Source organism: Carassius carassius, chromosome 42 (genome assembly GCF_963082965.1).
Source record: "Carassius carassius chromosome 42, fCarCar2.1, whole genome shotgun sequence".
NCBI classification, from domain to species: Eukaryota; Metazoa; Chordata; class Actinopteri; order Cypriniformes; family Cyprinidae; genus Carassius; species Carassius carassius.
In genome coordinates, this window is record NC_081796.1 from 24,033,116 (window position 1) to 24,054,466 (window position 21,351).

At 34.1% G+C, this 21,351-nt stretch overlaps 1 protein-coding gene across 3 annotated transcripts in view; it reads right to left on the bottom strand.

Moving 5' to 3' along the window:
* LOC132124278 (gamma-1-syntrophin-like) overlaps window positions 1-21,351 on the bottom strand; it is a 41,758-nt gene that overhangs the window by 15,572 nt on the left and 4,835 nt on the right. The window contains exons 2-10 of one of the 3 annotated variants that reach the window (XM_059535229.1): window positions 12,974-13,107; window positions 7,814-7,863; window positions 3,660-3,794; window positions 1,637-1,693; window positions 1,492-1,549; window positions 1,356-1,399; window positions 475-516; window positions 168-270; window positions 1-21 (exon numbers count right to left, since the gene is read on the bottom strand). The exon at window positions 1-21 is cut by the window's left edge and continues 62 nt beyond it. In XM_059535229.1, coding sequence (XP_059391212.1) covers window positions 1-21; window positions 168-270; window positions 475-516; window positions 1,356-1,399; window positions 1,492-1,549; window positions 1,637-1,693; window positions 3,660-3,794; window positions 7,814-7,840 — 487 coding nt within the window. In that variant the 5' untranslated portion in view covers window positions 7,841-7,863; window positions 12,974-13,107. Of the gene's footprint in view, window positions 22-134; window positions 271-474; window positions 517-1,355; window positions 1,400-1,491; window positions 1,550-1,636; window positions 1,694-3,659; window positions 3,795-7,813; window positions 7,864-12,973; window positions 13,110-21,351 lie in introns of those variants that run through there. The other 2 variants (XM_059535226.1, XM_059535227.1) reach the window with 2 other exon arrangements.

Sequence of the window (21,351 nt, forward strand, 5' to 3'; positions counted from 1 at the left end):
TGCTCTGGTCACTTGGTATACCTAAAAAAATAAAACAAACAAGCAAAAAAAACAAAACTGTTATTCAATGTAAATGTTACTTTACACTTTGACACTGTCTATATTATACTGATCTATATTAGATCTATATTAACCGTTGAATGTAGCGTGTCCAAACACAGACGTACATGAGCAGTCCTCACAAAATGGCAGTTTGAGAAATGCAGGCGTCCTCTTCAGGAAAGACACAGTCAGAGTCACTTCCTCACCTGCATTTCGCAGCACCTGCACCTGAGAGCAGAAAACATGCTTGCTTATTCATTTATTAGAATGTCACTCATTTCGTTATAATTAGTCAAGCTTTTAAAGGGTGTGTCAAACTTACTGACATGCTTCAGCTAAAAAATTTAACACAGTGCTGAAGATTACAAATCTGTTCATTGCTTTGTAAAAACAGCATTGACTGAATAATTTTCCCAAAAAGATGAAACATACCACTTCTTCATGGCGATAACTCCTCACGTTAATGCCGTTTATCTAATGACAACATTAGTAAAAGAGTAAACATTAGTAATAGAGTAATAAGAGGGAGTTAAAGAACTGAAAGAACTGACTGAAAGAAGTCTCTTATGTTCACCAAAGGTGCATTTGTTTGATCAAATATACAGTAAAAACAGCAAAATTATGAAACATTATTTTAAAATGACTGTTTTCTATTTGAATATATTTTAAAAAGTAATGTATTCCTGTGATGCAAAGCTGAATTTTCAGCATCATTTCTCTTTAGAGTTACATGACCTTTCAGAAATCATTCCAATATGCAGATTTTTTTTCAAGATTCTTTGATGAATAGAAAGTTTGAAAGAACAACACTTATCTTTTACTGTCACTTCTGATAAATGTAATGCATCCTTGCTGAATAAAATTATTACATTTGTAAAAACATTTGAATAGCATTTAATCTATAAATCTTTCAATAATTAAAATAATTAAAATAATTAAAAATTGCTTGTTGCAATCAGATCAGATTTGAATCTTTAATAATATTCAGGCTAAAAGAATAATTTTAAGGACACTCTATGTTAAATAAAGCTGACAGTCGATGCAAGCATACTTTGTAATTGTTAAGAGAATACTATGGATGGACATTGTGAATAATTCCCACATCTAAAACATGAAATATACATAATTCAGATTGAATATATAATTGAAATAACACTGCTTCAGAATGTCAACTCAAATTTCCATCAAAAGAAAGACGCTCCCTAAACATCTGCGGGCTGAAATGGAGTGAATTACATTAAGACACTGTGGGAGTTTTAAAGTGTCCCTAAATTATCTTAATCTTATGACCCCATTTATGTATTTGTGCATACCTGGAGAATTCCATCTCCAATAAACAGAAGTCCGCAAAGTTCAGCTGCAAACGAAAGAACAGACAAATGTATAAACCAATAAACAACTTGTTATTTCTGAGAAGGAGAGGAGAGAGAGAGTAAATAAACAGCCTACCCTTCTGTTCTTTTGATATTTTAGATATAACAACAGGGATCTTGTGTTCAGCACCACCCTATGAAAAAATAATAACACAAAGACGTTCAAAGTCTTGCAAAAAATATCAGAGCCGAGTGAAAGCTGTGAGAAACTGCGCAATCACCTTGATGCTCAACCCAAACCCTCCGATTGTCTGCCGACGGATCGTTACTGTTCTTTCCTGTAAGGAATCAAAGCAAACTCATCACTTTCATGCCACACCATGTCTGTGTGTTAAAGACAGGTAGTTTACTTTTCATGAAACTGTGAAGGTCCTTAATTAATTTGAATTGCCTCTTTTTCATGTAGATTTCCCGAGGGAAAAACGGCACCATGCCAACAATGCCAGTAACTTAATTACAGGGCAGTGAATACAACATGATCTGCGTGTTTAAACCAGTGCTAAAGCTGTTGACTGCTGTAGTGACCATGATAGATGCAACACAATGGTCAGAATATTCTCTCTCAAATGCCAGTGAAATACACACTTGGCAGTTTCATTCTCTTTCAGACAAAGGGGCACAGGTTAACCGGATTAAATATGAAATCATTCAAAGCAAATTCCTACATGTGTGATGACACATTCCAGAGCGGAATAATGACTCGGTCGCAAAAAAGGCAGAGCTGTCCTTTTTTTGCTGCACAAAAACATTTCAATTAAATAAACTCTGATACAACCCACAGCTGCAATTAGCAAAGACTTAATGATGTAACCAATAATGTTTCTATCACCATTATAATTCTACACAAAAAGTAAGTAAAATAAATCGAAATGTTAACATATACATACACACACACACACACACACACACACATATATATATATATATATATATATTAGAGGTGGGCATAGATAAATTTTTTAAATCTAGATTAATCTCACTGTGATCTTGAAATTAATCTAGATTAATCTAGATTGAAATTGCTCTTTCGAATTCTGCCGACGGCATTCAGAATATGTGTGTTACCCAAATAAAATTGACAAACAGTAAGTCTTTGAGAAGGGGTTTATCAAGCTAGGTGGTGCATTAGAAAAGGGGCTCATCTCCTGTTTCCAAAATGCATCACAAAGTGCTTGAAAAAGATGTAAACTAATTCCACATTGCACAAGGTGCAAACAACCTTACGCCTGTTTCACACATACTCCGTCTGCAGTGCGTATGCTTTGCATATTTTTTTACGCACCCATGTTAACGGATTCCAGTAACGTTCCAGGATCGTTCACGTACCAAGTAGCGGACTGCAAGTGCGTCCTGTGTCGAGTCCGTGCTGCACCACATACGTAACGCACACGGACTGCAGACGCACTGCAGACGGAGTATGTGTGAAACAGGCGTGAGCAGCGCCGTAGCTGGGGTCAGCGGGGACCCGGTGAAGGTTGTAACAGTGGGCCCTGTTTGAAATTGTTTAATATGTATGTTTGTTTATTTGTATTTATTTGTGTTATTTACACATTGTTTAAGTTTTTTTCAAGTTTGTAGGTGTCAAATAATTAAATGTAAAATAGCACTGGATAGTCTTCAATGTAAAAATGAAATATACTATCAAACCTACATTTATTCAGACACCTTCAACATTTCTCACATTATTACAGTTTTGCTATAGGCTACACACACATATATATATATATATATATATATATATATACACACACACACACACACACACACATCAATATGACATGAATTTGTATCGTATACTGTATATATATATATATATATATATTCTTGATCATTTTCAATAAATAAATAAATAATATTTATTTATATACAATTGCTTTTAATAATATGCAGGAATCAATTTTGCACAATAACACCAAAAATGTTAATAGTATAAAATTGGCTTTCATGTTGATATGAATTATTATTGCTTAATAAAACATTTTAATAAAAAAATATTTATGTCTTCATATTCACTTATGTTGTAGTCAGATAATTTAGCCAGTGTTAATTATAGTTCTGACCTGATTAAAATCAGTTTATGTCATGTTATCACATCAAGAACATGCTGAAGGAAACCCAGTGTAGAAGATACAGTCCCTGACATGGAACCAATAACAGAATGTGACGACCAGCTGTTTCACGTCATAGCTTTGTATTTTCCAGGATTGGATCAATCTGGTATGTAATGTGGACTGTCGAACTCACGCTCGAGTAGAACGGTTCTCCAGACACACAGATGACGTCTTGCTCTTGAATGGTGAGAATATCTTTGGCCAGGTGCAGACGAATATTGAAAGGCTCCTCGCTACCATCTTGAAGCAAATAAATCCCAGTCTTTGTCTGAAACAGCCAAAGTCACACAAACATCAGTAATCCTCACTTGACAACATGAAGTTAATTAGCTGTGAAATTGATCGCATGATAAAAAGCAAGGGCTTGTGTTTGCAGAGTCACGTGTGCCTGGCAGAGACACAACTGAACATTTAAAGTCATTGCAGAATATTACAGCTGGACCATCTGGACTTGCTTATTCATTTGTGGAAGATGTTTTTTTCATCAGTTATCTGATGGTGGATTAAACATCTTCACACCACACAGTGTCATAATGACTGATGAAGCTTTTTGAATATATGACAAAATGTCTCCAACGAATGGATAATGAAGTCCAGATGCTCATCTTGACAGACTGCCTGTCAGAGGCTTAAATGCGGCTTATTAGCTCCATATTTATTCAGTATTTACCACAATGCCTTTCCTTCTGTAGATAAATGTTTGAGAAAATTATATAAGTGTCATGTATATAAGGCATTGTGAGCACTTTAATTTCAAACTGCCTCGCAAGATGTAATTTTGAGCAATGAAACGTTCTTGCCCTACAGTAATAATTTAAAGTACAGCAGACAGGGTGAACTTACATGGCAACGCTTTAACAGTTTTTAAATAACACTTCATTAATGGGAGTTTCTTCAAGTATCCCCACTTTCCACTGTCATTGGGTTAGTTTCCAATTTATTGTTTAATGTCTAACAGTGCATATACACATGCAAGAGATAGGAATTCAATATCAGAAAAATATGTATATGTAATGTATTATATACATTATATGTATTTTGTGTTTCATAAATTGTTTCAATAATTTAGGCATAATTAAATGGCCTATGTCTCATACATGGTAATTACAAATAAAACTAAAACTGTAAAATTAAAATCATTAAAAAAACATCAGCTACTTTCTTGTTATTTCATTTTCATTTATGTTAACTTGATGTACTAAAAACATATATTTATATATATATAAAAAAAATGTTACTAAAAACTTTAACTAAAATTAAAATGAAAACTGAAGATCTGAAAATAAAAACAGATTGAAAATGCAAATAAAATATAAAATATTAATATACAAAAGTAAAAAATATTTTCACACTGTGTAACGGAATAAAAAATGCAAAATTAAAAAAAAGCTTCTGCCAAGTGATATCTATATGTCACTTCATTTTTAATTTGCTTTCTCCCCATTTCAAACTTGTTAATAATAATAAAAAATGAACCTAAGGGACAAAAAAAATCAAGAAACAACAACAAACAAAATTTTCAGTGGGAAATAATTAATTTCATTATAACTAACAGCCTGATTTTGTAAATTACATTTTTGTACATTTATTTGGCTAGTAACAGTTGTGAAATCCATCTCACTTTTCTTATTAAGAGTTTATTATTTTTAACGTTTTTTCTTATAGAGGCATACAAATTTAGCCTTCATAAAATTATCTAATCATCATAAATTCAGAAGGAATTTACAGTGAAAAAAGACTGTATCCCTAGATAGTTTGTTTTCGTCAATACATATTTCATAATTTTACACTGAAATCTTTACCAACATCATGGTGCTTTCATTAAAGCTTTCTGCTTTGAAATGTTGCATAAAACTGACTGTCTGTATATTAAGGCATTTCCACTTTGGCATCAGCACTGTAAAAAAAAAAAATACAGTAAATTCCTCAGGGCCCAGTTGTGTTGTAAGACTCATTGCTATGATGACCAAATTGGTTGGTAAGCAGTTATTCATAAAGCCTGGAGAGACCAGAATCTTCTGTTGAGTCTGGCATCTGCATCATTGCGCTTTCTTGCAAAGTCAGTCAAATACTTTATACCAGAATTAAATTTATTCCATAACTTTAGTTGCTAGGACACATGCGTGATTCTGTTTTGACTGCCATGGCAATCAAGTGTCAGCCATTTTTAGTGTACCCTTGAGATTTTCAGTCAAACCATGCTCAGACATAGACTATGGCCATTCCAGAAGTGAAACTACTATAGTTTGTATAGGAAGATTGCATTAATTCACATTAAGAAGAAGCGCAGTCAATATGATTCTCATATCGATGCTTCAGCAAAAACGCCCACAAGCTCTAAAAAATATTCCTTAACAAATGCAATCCAAAATTTTATGAAAAAAGCAATTCATTCTGACCCCAACATGTTGAATCTGATCTTGCACATCATGTTTAAAAAGCAGAGCAGTGCTTGTAAATAGATAGGAATCCTTCTGTCTATACACACAAGACTTATCCTCCTCTGAGCGCTCATTAATCTTCCACACATAACCGCTCTACTGTGTCCCCGTGTCTGAGCCCAAAAGCTATTAAATTTGCACTCTCTGCATTCATAGTAGCCTTGTATCCCATCCCAAACTGCATTACTATAATGCAGGGCCCACTGAATGTCTTGAATTTTAACATATTGAGAAGAAACATCCAGATTAGTGGACGATCAATATTTCTCAGTAGCCAACAGACAATGATATAAGGATATAAAGTACAGTCAGCCGGTCATTATTGCAAAATAAATCCTGATAGTGTAATCAAGACCACTGAATAAACAAATGCATGGACTTAAATATTGATTTGAGTTGATATTATTCTCCAATCTTGCCTTTATATGCTATTAAAGCTTTCGCTAAGAAAATGAAAGAATGAACATTGCCTCAGTAATATTAAGAAAAGTAATTTTAATAATGAAGTCTTCTGAGGTTATTTTCACTGTAATCCACAACTAAGAAGCAAGATCTCACCAGCTTTGTTTCTAGAAATGAGAGCTAATGTCTGCAGTTTTTGAGAGCAATCGGGTCCTCCCCTGAAATCAGGAATAGTTTGCCCAAAAATTTGAATTTGCTATAATAAATAAACAAATCCATCATCATAACGTTTATTAACTTCAAACCATTGCTTCCAGCTAAAATCCTCTATCCATAATATTGCTTTCTCCTGTGAAAAAAAATCATCTTTTCTGAATCAGCAGAGAAATGTGCACAGATCAAAGACTGTTTACAAGCAAAAAAAACTGTCCAAAACCAAGATGTGGGTAGATTTTGATGTGAGAGAGATAATAGCAGATAGACTTGTTCACTGGAAGAAGTGTTATTCTAGAATATGAGCTGGAATTTTGGCCAGAAGCAATGGTTTAAGGTTAAACATCTCAATGATGGATTGTATCTTACAAAAATGCTAATTTTCACTTAACAAGATTTTAACTGATGGACTGGAGTGGTGTGGATTACTTGTTGATTATTGTGATGTTTTTATCAGCTGTTTGGACTCTCATTCTGACGGCACCCATTCACTGCAGAGGATATATTGGTGAGTAAGAGTCGCTATGCTACATTTCTCCAAATCTGATGAAGAAACCAACTCATCTACATATTAGATGTCCTATTTTCAGCAAACTTTCATGTTTGGGTGAACTATTCTTCTAATAGTCACACTAATCAGTACACACAAATTAGTTTAAAATGTGTTTATAATTGCTTATTATACAGTGCATAACAAAACTAATGAGAGATAATTTTTTTTTCACTAGATAAACTATTAACAATCACAATAATATTCACAAACAACTGAACATATTTACATAATTCCTCATTTCAATTTATTTTTGGCTCAGGACACTCTCAAAATAGCCAAATACTGATTATTCAGACAAAAATGAATCCATATCTTCACAGAGTTTAATTATTTATAGCTAGATTAGTTTTGTGGCATATGGCTTTATACTTTCTATAACAGATTGTGATCCTCTTTATAATCATTACATTAAGTATTTCAGAGAATCAAACCGTAAATCTGTTGTCTGTTAAATAACTAGTCTGCACACGGGAATTAAAGCAATCCGTTTTGACCTAACATCTTTGTTCCCCAGTGGAAAGTCAACAAATCCATTTATTTGATCGATGTGCTCCTGCCTCCCTCCACAACGTCAGCGGGCATTTATTTGGATAGAGTTTTTGTTACAAGTTGTATGCGAACACTACTTTATCTAAAATAATAAAGTGTTTCAACAACGGCATTTAAAGCAATACTTACCTCTTCATTTGAAGTCTTGAAATCCATGTGCTAAGGTCAGAGAAACAGCCCTTAGATAGCAAACATGAAAAAGAAAACCAATCGTCATGTAATGAGAACAAGTCGCATTAGCTCAAGCTAAATGTTACTGACTTTCAAAGATAAATGGTGTATGCAATGAAAGTTGCAAATGTTGCAAAGCAAAGAAAAATCCATTATAGATAAATGAAAATGCATTTGAAATCAATCATTGGTTAGTTCATGCAGTGCGAGAGAAATACACAACTTTGCCTTGAATGAAAGCGCACTTAGATGTGCAGGAATGTAATCAAAACTTTTCACAGCAAATTTGTTTTGACAGATAAAAACAGCATCTGGACGTGTAAAGCCAAAGAGGAGGACGCCATTCGATATTCGGTGTAAAAAGCTTTTTCTTAAACTCCTAAAAGTGATACATTTTTATTTTGACACTCTTTTACTAACATGCGGGTGGCAGAAAAGATTAACCAACCAGAAAGCAATAACCATTTCTGAATACGAATGCAAATGTGGCATTTCAAGTTGCTCGGAGGCCTACTAAATAATTCAGTGACAGTTATTGTCAAACAATATATCAGCCTGTTTGAGATGGTTTCTGAACATGTACAGCAATTTCTGGTTTGCTGTACACAGTCTGCTTGAACGCTTCATTGTGCAATAAAAATATGGCATTCAAACAAACCCTATGGTCAAGGCTGGCACTAAGGTTATTAAACCAACAAGTGATAATAATATCTTTGTTATGAAGATGTAAGGTGGATGTCAAAACACAGATAATAATTGAATAATTCTAATAATAATATAGTGTCGTCTTCTGAACAACATACTCTATGTAAATACGACAGATTCTGTTGGACACCGAAGGCAAAAACATATCTAGTTCACATTTTATTATAAAAAAATATAAATATTTCCTTTGATTTTTGAATGAAACATGACTCAGACATGCAGTCTGTGAGATTCACCCAGCAACACTTTTTCTGGTACACAATGATACTTATTTGTACTGGATGAATTAATCACTGCTTATTCCAGTGCTATATTATAAACGTCTTAATAATTCATATTACAAAAAGCATCACACAGCAGTAGCTGACCACAGTGCTGTTGTTGTTTAGCATTAAAATGCTGCTTGTGTACTAGAAGTATAAGTGAACGCTAGGATCAAAACAGTCCTGAAGATTGCTTCACAGAGAAATCACTTCAGCTATTCCATCTTCCAGAGCTCAAATTAAAATCATAACCAGCGGAGCACATTTAATCAGAACAATCGCATCATTTGCACAGTCTGAAACCACTCAGCAGGCAAATATGGAGGGATTACAGTTCTATCCGGCAGTTTTCTGTGGAAGCTTGTTTCTGCATTGGGATAAAAAAAGTTTTACCTCATAATCTTATCTCAGAATTCTTTTTTTTTTCTGCCACATAATAAAAAATATAAAAGGTAATTTGCTTTTTATCTCACAATTGCAAGTTGACTTCTCAGAATTGCGAGTTTATGTAAAAAAATGTGTGACTTATTTTCCCAGAATTCTGAGTTTATATCTGACACGGAATAAAGAAAACAAAAAGGTAACTGACTTTTCATCTCTCAATTCCAGCTTTTTTCTTTTTGCAATTGCAAGTTTATATCTCACAGTTCTGACTTTTCTAATCAGAATTGCAAGTTTATAAGTTTATCACACAGTTCTGAGTTAATGTCTTAAATTGTCTTAAATTGGAGTTAACATCTCACAATTCTATTGTTTTTGTTTTTGCCATGGAGTAAAAATAAAAATAAAAAAGGTATGTTCGATTTTTTTATCTCACAATTATGACTTATTTTCTCACAATTGCAAATTTGTACCTTGCAGTTCTGAGTTTATATCTCGCAATTCTGACTTATTTTTCTCAGAATTTTGAGCTTATATCTCGCAATTGCATTTTTTTGTTTCTGCCATATAATAAAAAATAAAAAAGGTAACTGCGACCTTTTATCTCACAATTATGACCTTTATTCTCGCTAGTGCAAGTTTATATCTTGCAATTCAAATGCTTTTTCACAGAATTGTGAGTTTGTATCCAAAATTTTATGTTTATATTTCACAATTCTGATTTTAAATCTCGCACTTCTGATTAATTTTCTCAGAATCTTCAGTTTATACTTAGCAACTGCTTTTTTTTTTGTTTCCACCACAAAATAAAAAATGTAACTCCGACTTATCTCACAATTATGACTTTTATTCTCGTAATTGCAAGTTTATATTTTGCAATACCGACTCTTCTTCACAGAATTGTGAGTTTGTATCCAAAATTCTAAGTTTATATTTCACAATTCTGATTTAAATCTTGCTCTTCTGATTCAATTTTCTCAGAATTTGGAGATTATATCTAGCAACTGCATTTTTTTTTTGTTTCCATCACAAAATAAAAAATAAAAAAGGTAATTGTGACTTGATTGTGATCTCACAATTCCAACTTTTTTCTCGCAATTAAAATTTATATCTCCCAATTCTGACTTATTTTTTCAGAACTTTATATGAATTCAGTCAAAATACATTTTCTTGACCCACAGAATAAAAAAAGGCAATTGTGATTATTTTCTATCTCACAATCCTGATTTTTTCCCCCCTCAGAATTACACTTTTATATCTCAGAAATCCAAATAAAAGGGTCAGAAGTGTAAGATAAAATGTTGCAATTACCTTCTTTTATTATTATTTAAAAATCTAGTGGCAGAAACAAGCTTCCATGGTTTTCACTATATTTTGTCAGTATTCCGAATGCAAGGACAGCCTGGCTATTTTCCCCCACTTTAATCAGCGTGTTTTTCCTCTAAGAGTGCTTGAATGGCAAAATGTTGGAACATTTCTCCATAAGTAACATGTGGCATAAATACCTTCATAAACTAGATATACTGGCAAGCCCTTGGATTCCAAATTCCCCATTATATATAAAAAATTGACAAGAAGCCATCTCAGTGATGAACCTTGTCCTCACATGGAGTGCACTTAAAGCAATCTGAGGCTCATAACGGAGAGGATATGTGTCTCCAAAGCAGCAATGGTGAGTACCTCTTGAGTGCCATCTGTCAAAATGAGCTACATGCCCCTTTAAAACCTCTGAGCTGGAGAAGACATTGCGGATGGCTCCGAATTTCCACCACGGATCGATCCCAGCTAAGAAAGTCCTGGTAGAATACACAAGGCCTTCAGATGAATAATTCATTGCCGTGGCAAGAACGAGTGTTCCCTAATAAACATCTCTGTGAGGTCTACAGGTCTTTCCACCCGCGTGCCATCTACAGCTTCCTTCATACAAACCGAGAAAAACCAATAAGTTTAACGTGTGGCTCATTGTCATCTATCAAAGACACGGTAGAGGAATGCGCTGAAGGACGCTCAATAGTTTATTATAATCTAGAACATTTAAAAAATATTCAATTATGTTTTTATTGATTTGATGCAGCTCAAATCTACTTTCTTAGTGGCCTGAGGCAGCACTTTTTGGCTATAGAATCTAATAAACCAACATAACATGTCACAAACAATGACAAAAGACACAGAATGAAATAAAACATTATGCTAGCTGATGAAATTAGTTTCTTCACGAATACGAATCTTTGAGCACTCTAATAAAGCCATATTAATGTCGCAAAACATGTTTAAGTCATTTTTCACCTAAAAAAAAATTGTAGGATATTTTGCTTTGTGACATTATGAAGCACATTTCTCCTATTACTATTATGCATTCATACATTTTAATTTGTAATGGTAATGGTTTAAATGGTAATTTAGTAATTATTAGATTATAAAAGTAATCATTTTTAATCATTTAATTTGTAAAGAATAGTTTATAAGAATGTAGGTTGTTTAAAAAAAAAAAGATTCTATTGCATTTTTAATAATTCGATGAAGCTTGATTCTGCTTAGATATTGGCCTAAGGCAGTCTCCGAGGCACTTTTTGGCAATAGAAACTAATAAATAAAAAATGTAATCACAAAGAACCATAAAATAAACATTATAACTGAAAACAGAAAGTTCGTTTTAAAAATTACCCAAATAAATTTTTTAAGCACCCTAATAAAGTATTATTCACCCCAAACAATTAGGAAATTTTGCATTGTGACATTATGAAGCACATAATTTCTCATTACTGTAACGCATTCAGATATTTAAATTAATTTATTTTGGAATTCTTATGGTTTTTAAGGGTGATTCTCATTATATTCTTATTACGCTGAGTAAATTATTAGAATTTTGTTTTTATTTAAATAAGTTTGTAACTTGTACAAATAAAGAGTTTAGTTTTGTTAAATATAATATAATTTAATAAAAATCTATAACCCAGCATCATGAGATACTATTTTAAACATTCAGAGCTCATTAAATTGCATTTGCAGTGGCTTGTGACCAAAAATAGAAATGTTGTTGGGTGTCCTTAAACCGTGACTACATCATTTACTATGTGTTGTTTCTATGCTTTGCTTTCTCTCAGTAACATGCCTCGCATTCAGCTCATGTACAGTTTCACACTGACTCACTCGCTTTGCCGATCTGTGAAAATGAGATGTGATTTGCATGCTAACAGGCCAGTGCAGTATGGTGGGTTTTATTTTTTTTCATCCGCAACATTATTTTAATACAGGCACCTCATCGGTTTGCTGTCTCGCAACAATTCTTTGCGCCTTCTGCGAGATGTCGCTAACAATTCCCGACGTTTCCTGCATTGCAATGTCCATAGTGAAACACAGGGTAACTCTCGTTAGTACAAGAAATAGAGCTTAATATGTTGTCTAACAGCATGACAGCAAATTAAATTGGGTTAAGATGTTCTTAAAGGAACAGTACACTCAAAATTAAAATTCCAAATCATTCCACGAGTTTGTCAGTGAAACACCAAATGAGATGCTGACACTGCTCTTTTACACCCAACAAACAGTTATAGTGACTGTCAAGCTTCAATAAAGACAAAAAAGCGACATAAAAATCCCATAAAGCAGCAACTGTAGCACTCAGAACTCGGATGAACGAAAGTCATGCCGGTTTGGAATGACACAAGGGTGAGTAAATGATGACAGAACTATTCCTTTAAGATCTCCTACTCAGCAAAGGAATCGATTTGTCAAACTCCAGCTAGAGGTCTGGGTATTTTCAGCTTACCTCCAGGGAAAGATCTTCAGCACAGCACAGCATGGAGGTCAAGCCATAGGGGAGGAGGCAGGGGAGTCTTTGCAGGCACTGGTTAAAGGCTGATGTTTTTCTTTTCTTCCTTTCTTTATTACAAGGTTTTGGCCCTCAGGCCCAGTCAGGATCCTACAGCTGCTGGAGTAAAACAAGTAATTAATAAGGTCCAACCAATCAATTAGCAAGGTTGATTTGGTTATCTAGATTTTTTCTTTAATCTATTTTTGCTCTTTTTTGCATTCAATCTTGATTAAGCATGCTGCGCTTTCACCGTTAAGGCAGTTTGCACGGTAAAAGCTTCTCTAAAAAGATGTTTCTTTAATTTAATCTCCTGCTGTTACAGAGTGTCAGAGTATCCACCATGAAAATTGTGTCAAGATAAAAACAGAAATATCAAGACCCAGGCATTCTGTTTCATTCAAAGTTATCTGTCAAGCTGTGTTTTTTACATTTTTTTATTTAGTTGCGTTGGTCTGATTTCAGATGGAGCTCTGTTAGTTGCAAATAAGTGCAACTAACCATATAATCTTGCAGTTAATATAATAAAATTAACAATGTTGTACCTTATAAGTGCTTTAAAGCCATTTACTACCTTTGCCTTATGCAAAATATTGATGGAATAACCATTTCTTGATAGCTGTGGTAACTATTCACTTTCATTGCATAGTAAAGAGCGATTGCATAGTAAAGAGGAAATTTATCAATGAATAACTCCTTTTGTGCTACATGGAAGAAAGCTATTGAAACAGTTTTCAAAAGACATGAGGGGGAATAAATTATGGTGAAAGTTTCCTTTTTATTTGTTGAACTATTTCACTTAAATGGAGAAGAAAATGCTTTTTGAAGCTTTGCACTCAATCAAATAATTTGGCACAAACTCATCCAGCTAGCATGGACTTATTACAATCATATTTACATAATTAATATGAATTAAATGCATTTATAAATCACTCAAATAATATTAATATACATATAATATCAATATATTAATATAAACACTACTCACATCAAAATGTATACTTTTATATTATAATTTTGTGATATAAATTGTATCATTTGATATTATATTAATACTGTTTAATACTAGTACTTCAAAATAAAAGAAAACTGTTTAAACCTGCTGCTCTATGAGATATTCTGGCCACTTTATGTGAAAACTAACAAATCCGAAAACATTTTGTTAGTTATCCATTGCTGCTGTCTAGAGAACACATCAATCCTCCAGTTGCAATGGTTTTAGTTTTTCTTCAAGACTTTGAAAAGAAATATTGAATTCTGATAATTGCATTTTGTGGCCAACATTGAGAGCAAAACAATCTGAAGCAGACAGATTCAATCTGACAATCTGACAAAACAGACAGTCAATATGGTTAAATTAAAACGGTGGGGCTTCAAACAACATGTCCAGCCTTTAGATTCATAGTGTTGTAGTGCATGATTGCCTCCAAACTATTCAGCTCTGAGACAGTTTGCTAGTTTAAGAACATTGTCTGCAGGAATAGCACAAGCATTTAACTATTACATCTGAAAGAATTCGGTTAAGAAGCCATGGATAAGCTCCAAAAAAAGTAACAAGACGTATGTTTTGTAAATTGCCAACTGCATTAACTCAGTCTCGGAGTTTGCAGAGGTTTATTTCAACAGAACATAATGCAATGAGATCTCCCATCCTGAGGCTAATTCATCCATGCTCGTTCTGTGCACGTTTCTACATGCTGAGCTCTACTTCACCATTTAATATCACAACCCCATGATTCCCCCTCTGAAATGTCTAAAATAAAATCATTATTTGTCATTTTTAAAACTGCATTATGCATGGCTGACTCATAGTATTTTGCTTCATATATGTGTGTGTCATTACAAAGACCATTTATTAACTCTAAATGTGGGCAACATTATAAATAGCGACTATAAATAGAAGAGTATTGTAAAACATATTGAGTAGCATGTGCGAGAGTCCTTAAAGGGATAGGTCACCTAAAATGAAAATTCTGTCATCATTTACTCACCCTTATGTTGTTACAAACCTGTACTGGTTTCTTAATTCTGTTGAATGCACAGGTAGATATTTTGAAGAATGTTGGGAACCAAACAGTTAGAGGTAGCCATTGACTTCCATAATATTTTTTCCCATACTATTGAAGTCAATGGGTACCATCAACTGTTTGGTTTTCTTTTGTGTTTGGAAGAAGGAAGAAACTCATACAGGTTTGGAACAACCTGACGGTGAGTAAAGGATGGAAGAACTTTCATTTTTGGGTGAACTATCCCTTTAAAGAGACTTTGAAGTCCAAAAAAGTGCATCAATCCGGGGTTAATAAAGGCCTTCTGAAACAAAGCAATGTGGTTTGTAAGAAAAATATCCATATTTAAAACTTTATAAACCATAATCTCTAGCTTCCCTTAAAGGCACAATATGTAATTTTTCTGCTTTAAAAATAGCAGAAATCACTATATCTATGTTATATATATATTTTTTAGTTGTGTACTTACATTATCCCAACAGTTTCCACAAACTTTCAAATTCAGAGAAAAAATAATAGTTTAATTAGAAGAAACGGCACGTTTCTTTATTTCCGTTTTGTCGCCTGTCTATGGCGTCATATAACCTTTGACCCTTCTAGTTTATCTAACTTCCCGCGGAACCCGGCAGAACGCCAAATACAAAAGTGAACAGAAGCAAAGAAGAGATGAAAAAGAAAAAGTAGTAGCTAGCCTTTGATCGAGACTATTATATTTTATATTTATATTGTTAATATTAGTATTTATACCTCAATCAATAACTTAGTTATGGATCATGATTATGCTTTGCCTGCACGTTCTGTGAAGCGCAAACGTACGGGTGAAATAAATGACCCGAGAAGGTTTTGGGACAAGAGAAGAAACAAGACATGGGTAAATATTGGAGCTGCATTTCCAAGATGGAGAGAGCTTCGCGACAAGCTGAAACTACAGAGAGATGCCGAACTCGCTTGCATTCTAATAAACAGGTATGCATCCATTCAGCTAAATGTATCTATCCGTATATTTTGTGAAACGATGATGTCTTGTGTAAAACGCAGACGGACCACCTCTCATGTAGAGTATAATAATGTAAATCTACATGTGTTCTATATCTAGCTGGATAAAGTAGCTTCAAAAGCAAAGTTAAAATGAGTGAGGAATGTGGGGAGCGACAGAGCGCTTGTTCCAATGACAACAACTCCCATGAGCCCACGCTCTTTCCCGACGTCATCAAAGTACGTCTTATGTTATTATTTTGATTGAGTGACCCCTGGTGGCCAAAAATCCCATACTGTACGTTTAATTGTCTTTCAGCTTAAAAAATGCAGTTTTATAAAAATTTTAGGTCATAAATATCTTAAATAATATGACTAATGTCTTATAATATCAGGAGGTCTTAAATTCAAATCAGGAATCCCAATACAACCTAATGTGATTATTAAACTTTAAAACGCTATGATTTACATGTTTCAAAGTAAAAACATTGCACTGTTGCACATTTTATAATATTGAAAACAATGTATACTGTGCATTTATGCCAATACATTATTTATGATTAATGAATAATATGAAAATGTTTACTTTTGGTTTTTATATTGTTATAACAAGCATTAGCTAAGCATATACTTTCAAAATAAGAGTCCCTTTGTATTTGTGGCTTGTTTATAATTAAAAGTCCTGCAGTATGCTTTCAATTTCCTCCTAATTATTAAATTAATTATAATTATTATTGGGCATTTAATTCATGCTAGTATCATTATTGTGCCAATACTTTTACTAGTAACAGGACAATAATTTGTTTATTACAGTATATATAGTTGATACAGTTTAAGGCATGACTATAAATAGTTCATAATTATTAAATACAGTTTGAAGCAGATTCACCTTCTCATTCAAAGAGTTTTCTTTATTTTCATGACTATGAAAATTGTAGATTCACACTGAAGGCATCAAAACTATGAATTAACACGTGGAATTAGATGCATAACAAAAAAGTGTGAAACAACTGAAAATATGTCATATTCTAGGTTCTTCAAAGTAGCCACCTTTTGCTTTGATTACTGCTTTGCACACTCTTGGCATTCTCTTGATGAGCTTCAAGAGGTAGTCACCTGAAATGGTCTTCCAACAGTCTTGAAGGAGTTCCCCGAGAGATGCTTAGCACTTGTTGGCCCTTTTGCCTTCTGTCTGCGGTCCAGCTCACCCCTAAACCATCTCGATTGGGTTCAGGTCCGGTGACTGTGGAGGCCAGGTCATCTGGCGCAGCACCCCATCACTCTCCTTCTTGGTCAAATAGCCCTTGATGCCTTCAGTGTGACTCTACAATTTTCATAGTCATGAAAATAAAGAAAACTCTTTGAATGAGAAGGTGTGTCCAAACTTTTGGTCTGTACTGTATATATACATTATATATATATATAAATTCATTTTTGCTTTGAAATGACTCCTTGCATTTTTTTTTATCAATTTTCATTGCAGTTTTTAATGCGCTCCTAAAATTAAACATATTTCAACACAAGTGCTCCTAGGGAAAATTATAAGCATCAAGCGCTGGTATTTGATAAATGAAACTGCACATAAAAACACACTCTGATATAAACCTTGCTGGCATGAGGAGCTGACTAACCGTATATGCAGTTAATGTTTCCTTTAGGAATGAATCTAATCTTCCCACGAACACTCGCATACACTCAGAAACAAGAAGTCAAATGGCTGGCTCACCACGCTGCTGTCTGTGACGCTGATGCCCTATCAAGGTTGATGTTTTTCACAGAGTTTCTCTCAAGCAGGTGAGTGAACATGCTCCCATGAGATGTAAGCCAGAAAACCACATTTTATCTGTGTATTTCACAGACAAGACACAGAGAGAGCAAACACACTCACACGGCTCTGTGCACTGGGCATTTCCAATGCCTGGAAACCAGACAAAACCACCACTGCAGTGTCACGCTTCAAAGTGATTTTCAACCGTAGTGTTTGTTGAAATAACACGGTTGTTTTCTATTTGATATTACACATAAAATGAGCTTATATTTGCTCCGGAAAAGTTGGGACGTTTTTTAAATTTTAATAAAATGAAAACTAAAAGACTTTCAAATCAAATGAGCCAATATTTTATTCACAATAGAACATAGATAACATAGCAAATGTTTAAACTGAGAAAGTTTACAATTTTATGCACAAAATGAGCTCAAATAGTTGGGACGGGGCATGTTTACCATGGTGTAGCATCTCCTTTTCTTTTCAAAACAGTTTGAAGACGTCTGGGCATTGAGGCTATGAGTTGCTGGAGTTTTGCTGTTGGAATTTGGTCCCATTCTTGCCTTATATAGATTTCCAGCTGCTGAAGAGTTCGTGGTCGTCTTTGACGTATTTTTCGTTTAATGATGCGCCAAATGTTCTCTATAGGTGAAAGATCTGGACTGCAGGCAGGCCAGGTTAGCACCCGGACTCTTCTACGATGAAGCCATGCTGTTGTTATAGCTGCAGTATGTGGTTTTGCATTGTCCTGCTGAAATAAACAAGGCCTTCCCTGAAATAGACGTTGTTTGGAGGGAAGCATATGTTGCTCTAAAACCTTTATATACCTTTCAGCATTCACAGAGCCTTCCAAAACATGCAAGCTGCCCATACCGTATGCACTTATGCACCCCCATACCATCAGAGATGCTGGCTTTTGAACTGAACGCTGATACAAAATACAAATAAATTAAAGGTCAACATCTCAACATTTGTCTAATATATTACCATCTATAAAGTAATATTTAATTTGTAATTTCTCAGCCAATTATCTCTATAAGACTAAATTATTCATGATTTCCACATTATTGTTATAACACTATACTCTCACTGTATCAATGATTGTCTCATTTATTTAATTAATATATACATATTTTTATAATTACCATAATTGTTTTTAATTACAAATATGATTACTTTAATATCTACATTTTTTCTCATATATATATTCTTTACTCTTTAATATATCAGTTTGTTTCAAAACCAAGATTAACTTTGATGAGCAACTTTCATGTCCATTTATTCTTTTGAGCAAAAGACCCCGACAATGCTTCAAACTGTGCTCAGATTTGCCAAGATACCTGCAATTAAAATTAAGTTAAAATGTTTTTATTACTTTTATTAAAATATAGGATATAATAAATTGTAAATATAAAAAAAAATCTAATTATATTTATAAATAATATTTATTAATATAATATAAATGCATCCCAGTTCTACCACACCTAAGAAGTTAACTCAGAATTTATAAAAGAACAACCAAAGTCTGAAAACTACAATAATCAAGTAATGATTTGGTCACAAACTTTCAAGCTTGAAGTAATGATAGAAATGTCATACTGACTCAGATCTGTTAGACCTGATCAAGTGTTTCTCAGCTTTTGCTTTTTTGACCTTGTTGCTCTGTTGAAAAGGCTTAGGGCGAGCAATGCAAAGGTCACTACAGAGAGCCTGGACACGGCGTTACGCTTGATTAAAGTTTCATCTCAGCTTCATCCCTTCACATTATCCCGCTCTGACATCTCATTGCTAAAATCAACCCTTTCCTGCCTGCTGAGAGGCTGTCTGTTTAGCCCTCATTAGTTAATACACTGGCGAGACCCGCTGGCATTGATCACCAAACCACATCGACATAGGCTTGGTAAATTAGCAAATGGCAGATTTATAGACTCAAGTCCTGACCTCTCTTTCCATGACGGATGACTTTTGGTGAGGCAGTGCTTGAAAGCACAGAGGAGGTGCCAGAAGAAACCTAATGGACACATGAGACTCATCACAGCAACAAAGATGGGTAATTACTGCCGCTGTCAGAGCCAGCCATACCGTGCATTCAAGAACAAGACAAAGTTTGGTTTGTTTATGAGTTAGCAGCCTCTCTCTTCAATTGTCAGCGAGACCAGCCCATTAAAAACACAATAAATTAGCTGTGTTGACAGGAGACTAACTGGCACACATTAGTAAACATGATGAGTGCCGTTGAGGCGGATATCTTGCGTTTCTGATAACAATCAAGATGAATATTAATAAGCATGGACCTAATTTTGTTAGAAATGCAACAACTGACAGAATTTAGAATATGAAATCTTATAGAAACACTAGCAAAAATCTTTTTTAAGCATGCATAGCATAGTATCATGATATTTCAATGTGTGATCTTTCAAAGAGCTGCACGAGTCTACGATCTTGGCGTAAACAAACATGAAGTGACATGACGTGAAGCTGAGTATTGTGTCCCATACTCAGAATCTGTGCTCTGCATTTAAAGGGATAGTTCACCCAAAAATGAAAATTAGCCCATGATTTACTCACCTTCGGGGCATCCTATGCGTATCTGACATTCCTCTTTCAGATGAACACAGTTGCAGTTATAAATGTCCTGGCTGTTCCAAGCTGTATAATTGCAGTGAATGGTTCCCGATTTTGAAGCCGAAAAAAGTGCATCCATCCATCATAAAACTACTCCACACGATTCATCTGAAAGAGGAATGTCAGATACGCCTGAAATGCGTGTAAATCATATGCTAATTTTCATCATTTTTGGGTGAACACACACACACAGCAGTGAGTAGTGAACACACACCAACAGAGAGAGCAGTCGCACCCAGGATTCAGTGCCTTGCTCAAGGGTCTCACTTCTGTCGTGGTATTGAAGGTGAAAGAAGGTGAAAAACTTTCATTTAAGTTTTATATCTAATATGTATATTTTAGCATTAAGTCAACAAAACAATTTACATTTACATTTTTTTTTACTTTTCTTTACTTTTTAAAGCAAAAAACAAGTGACTATTTCTATCAGTAAGTTATAAAACAAAATGGGTAAGTAATTTATGTAAAGTATACACATATATATTCCTAGTTTATTGTTTGCCTTTTGGTTTTGCTTCAGGTTTTCTAAATCACTGATCAAGCCATCTTGTGATCCTCATGGAACAGTAATTTTAAATATACTGTAAATATATTGTAAATATATTTATATATGAATATACTATAAAATAGTCATTATGAATATGATAGGTTCCATGGAACTAAAGAAATTAAAGAACACAGAGATAGAAATAAGCAGTTCACATCTCAGATCCAGCGTAAAGAGGCTGAAAAAACTCAATGAGGCTTGGTGCTAAAAACTGCCGTGCTGTCCTTGAATGCTGTACTTAACCCTCAGCTGCTCGAAAGATGCTGGAACTTAGAATCAGTGCAAGTGTGAATGAGAAAGCAAAGAGAGTTTATTATTCATGATCTATTACTTTACATTCTCACCACCTGGCCGCTCAGTCCCAATGCACTGAAAACCCACGGATGACGCTGAGCTTAATGATGATGGAAAAAGCGAG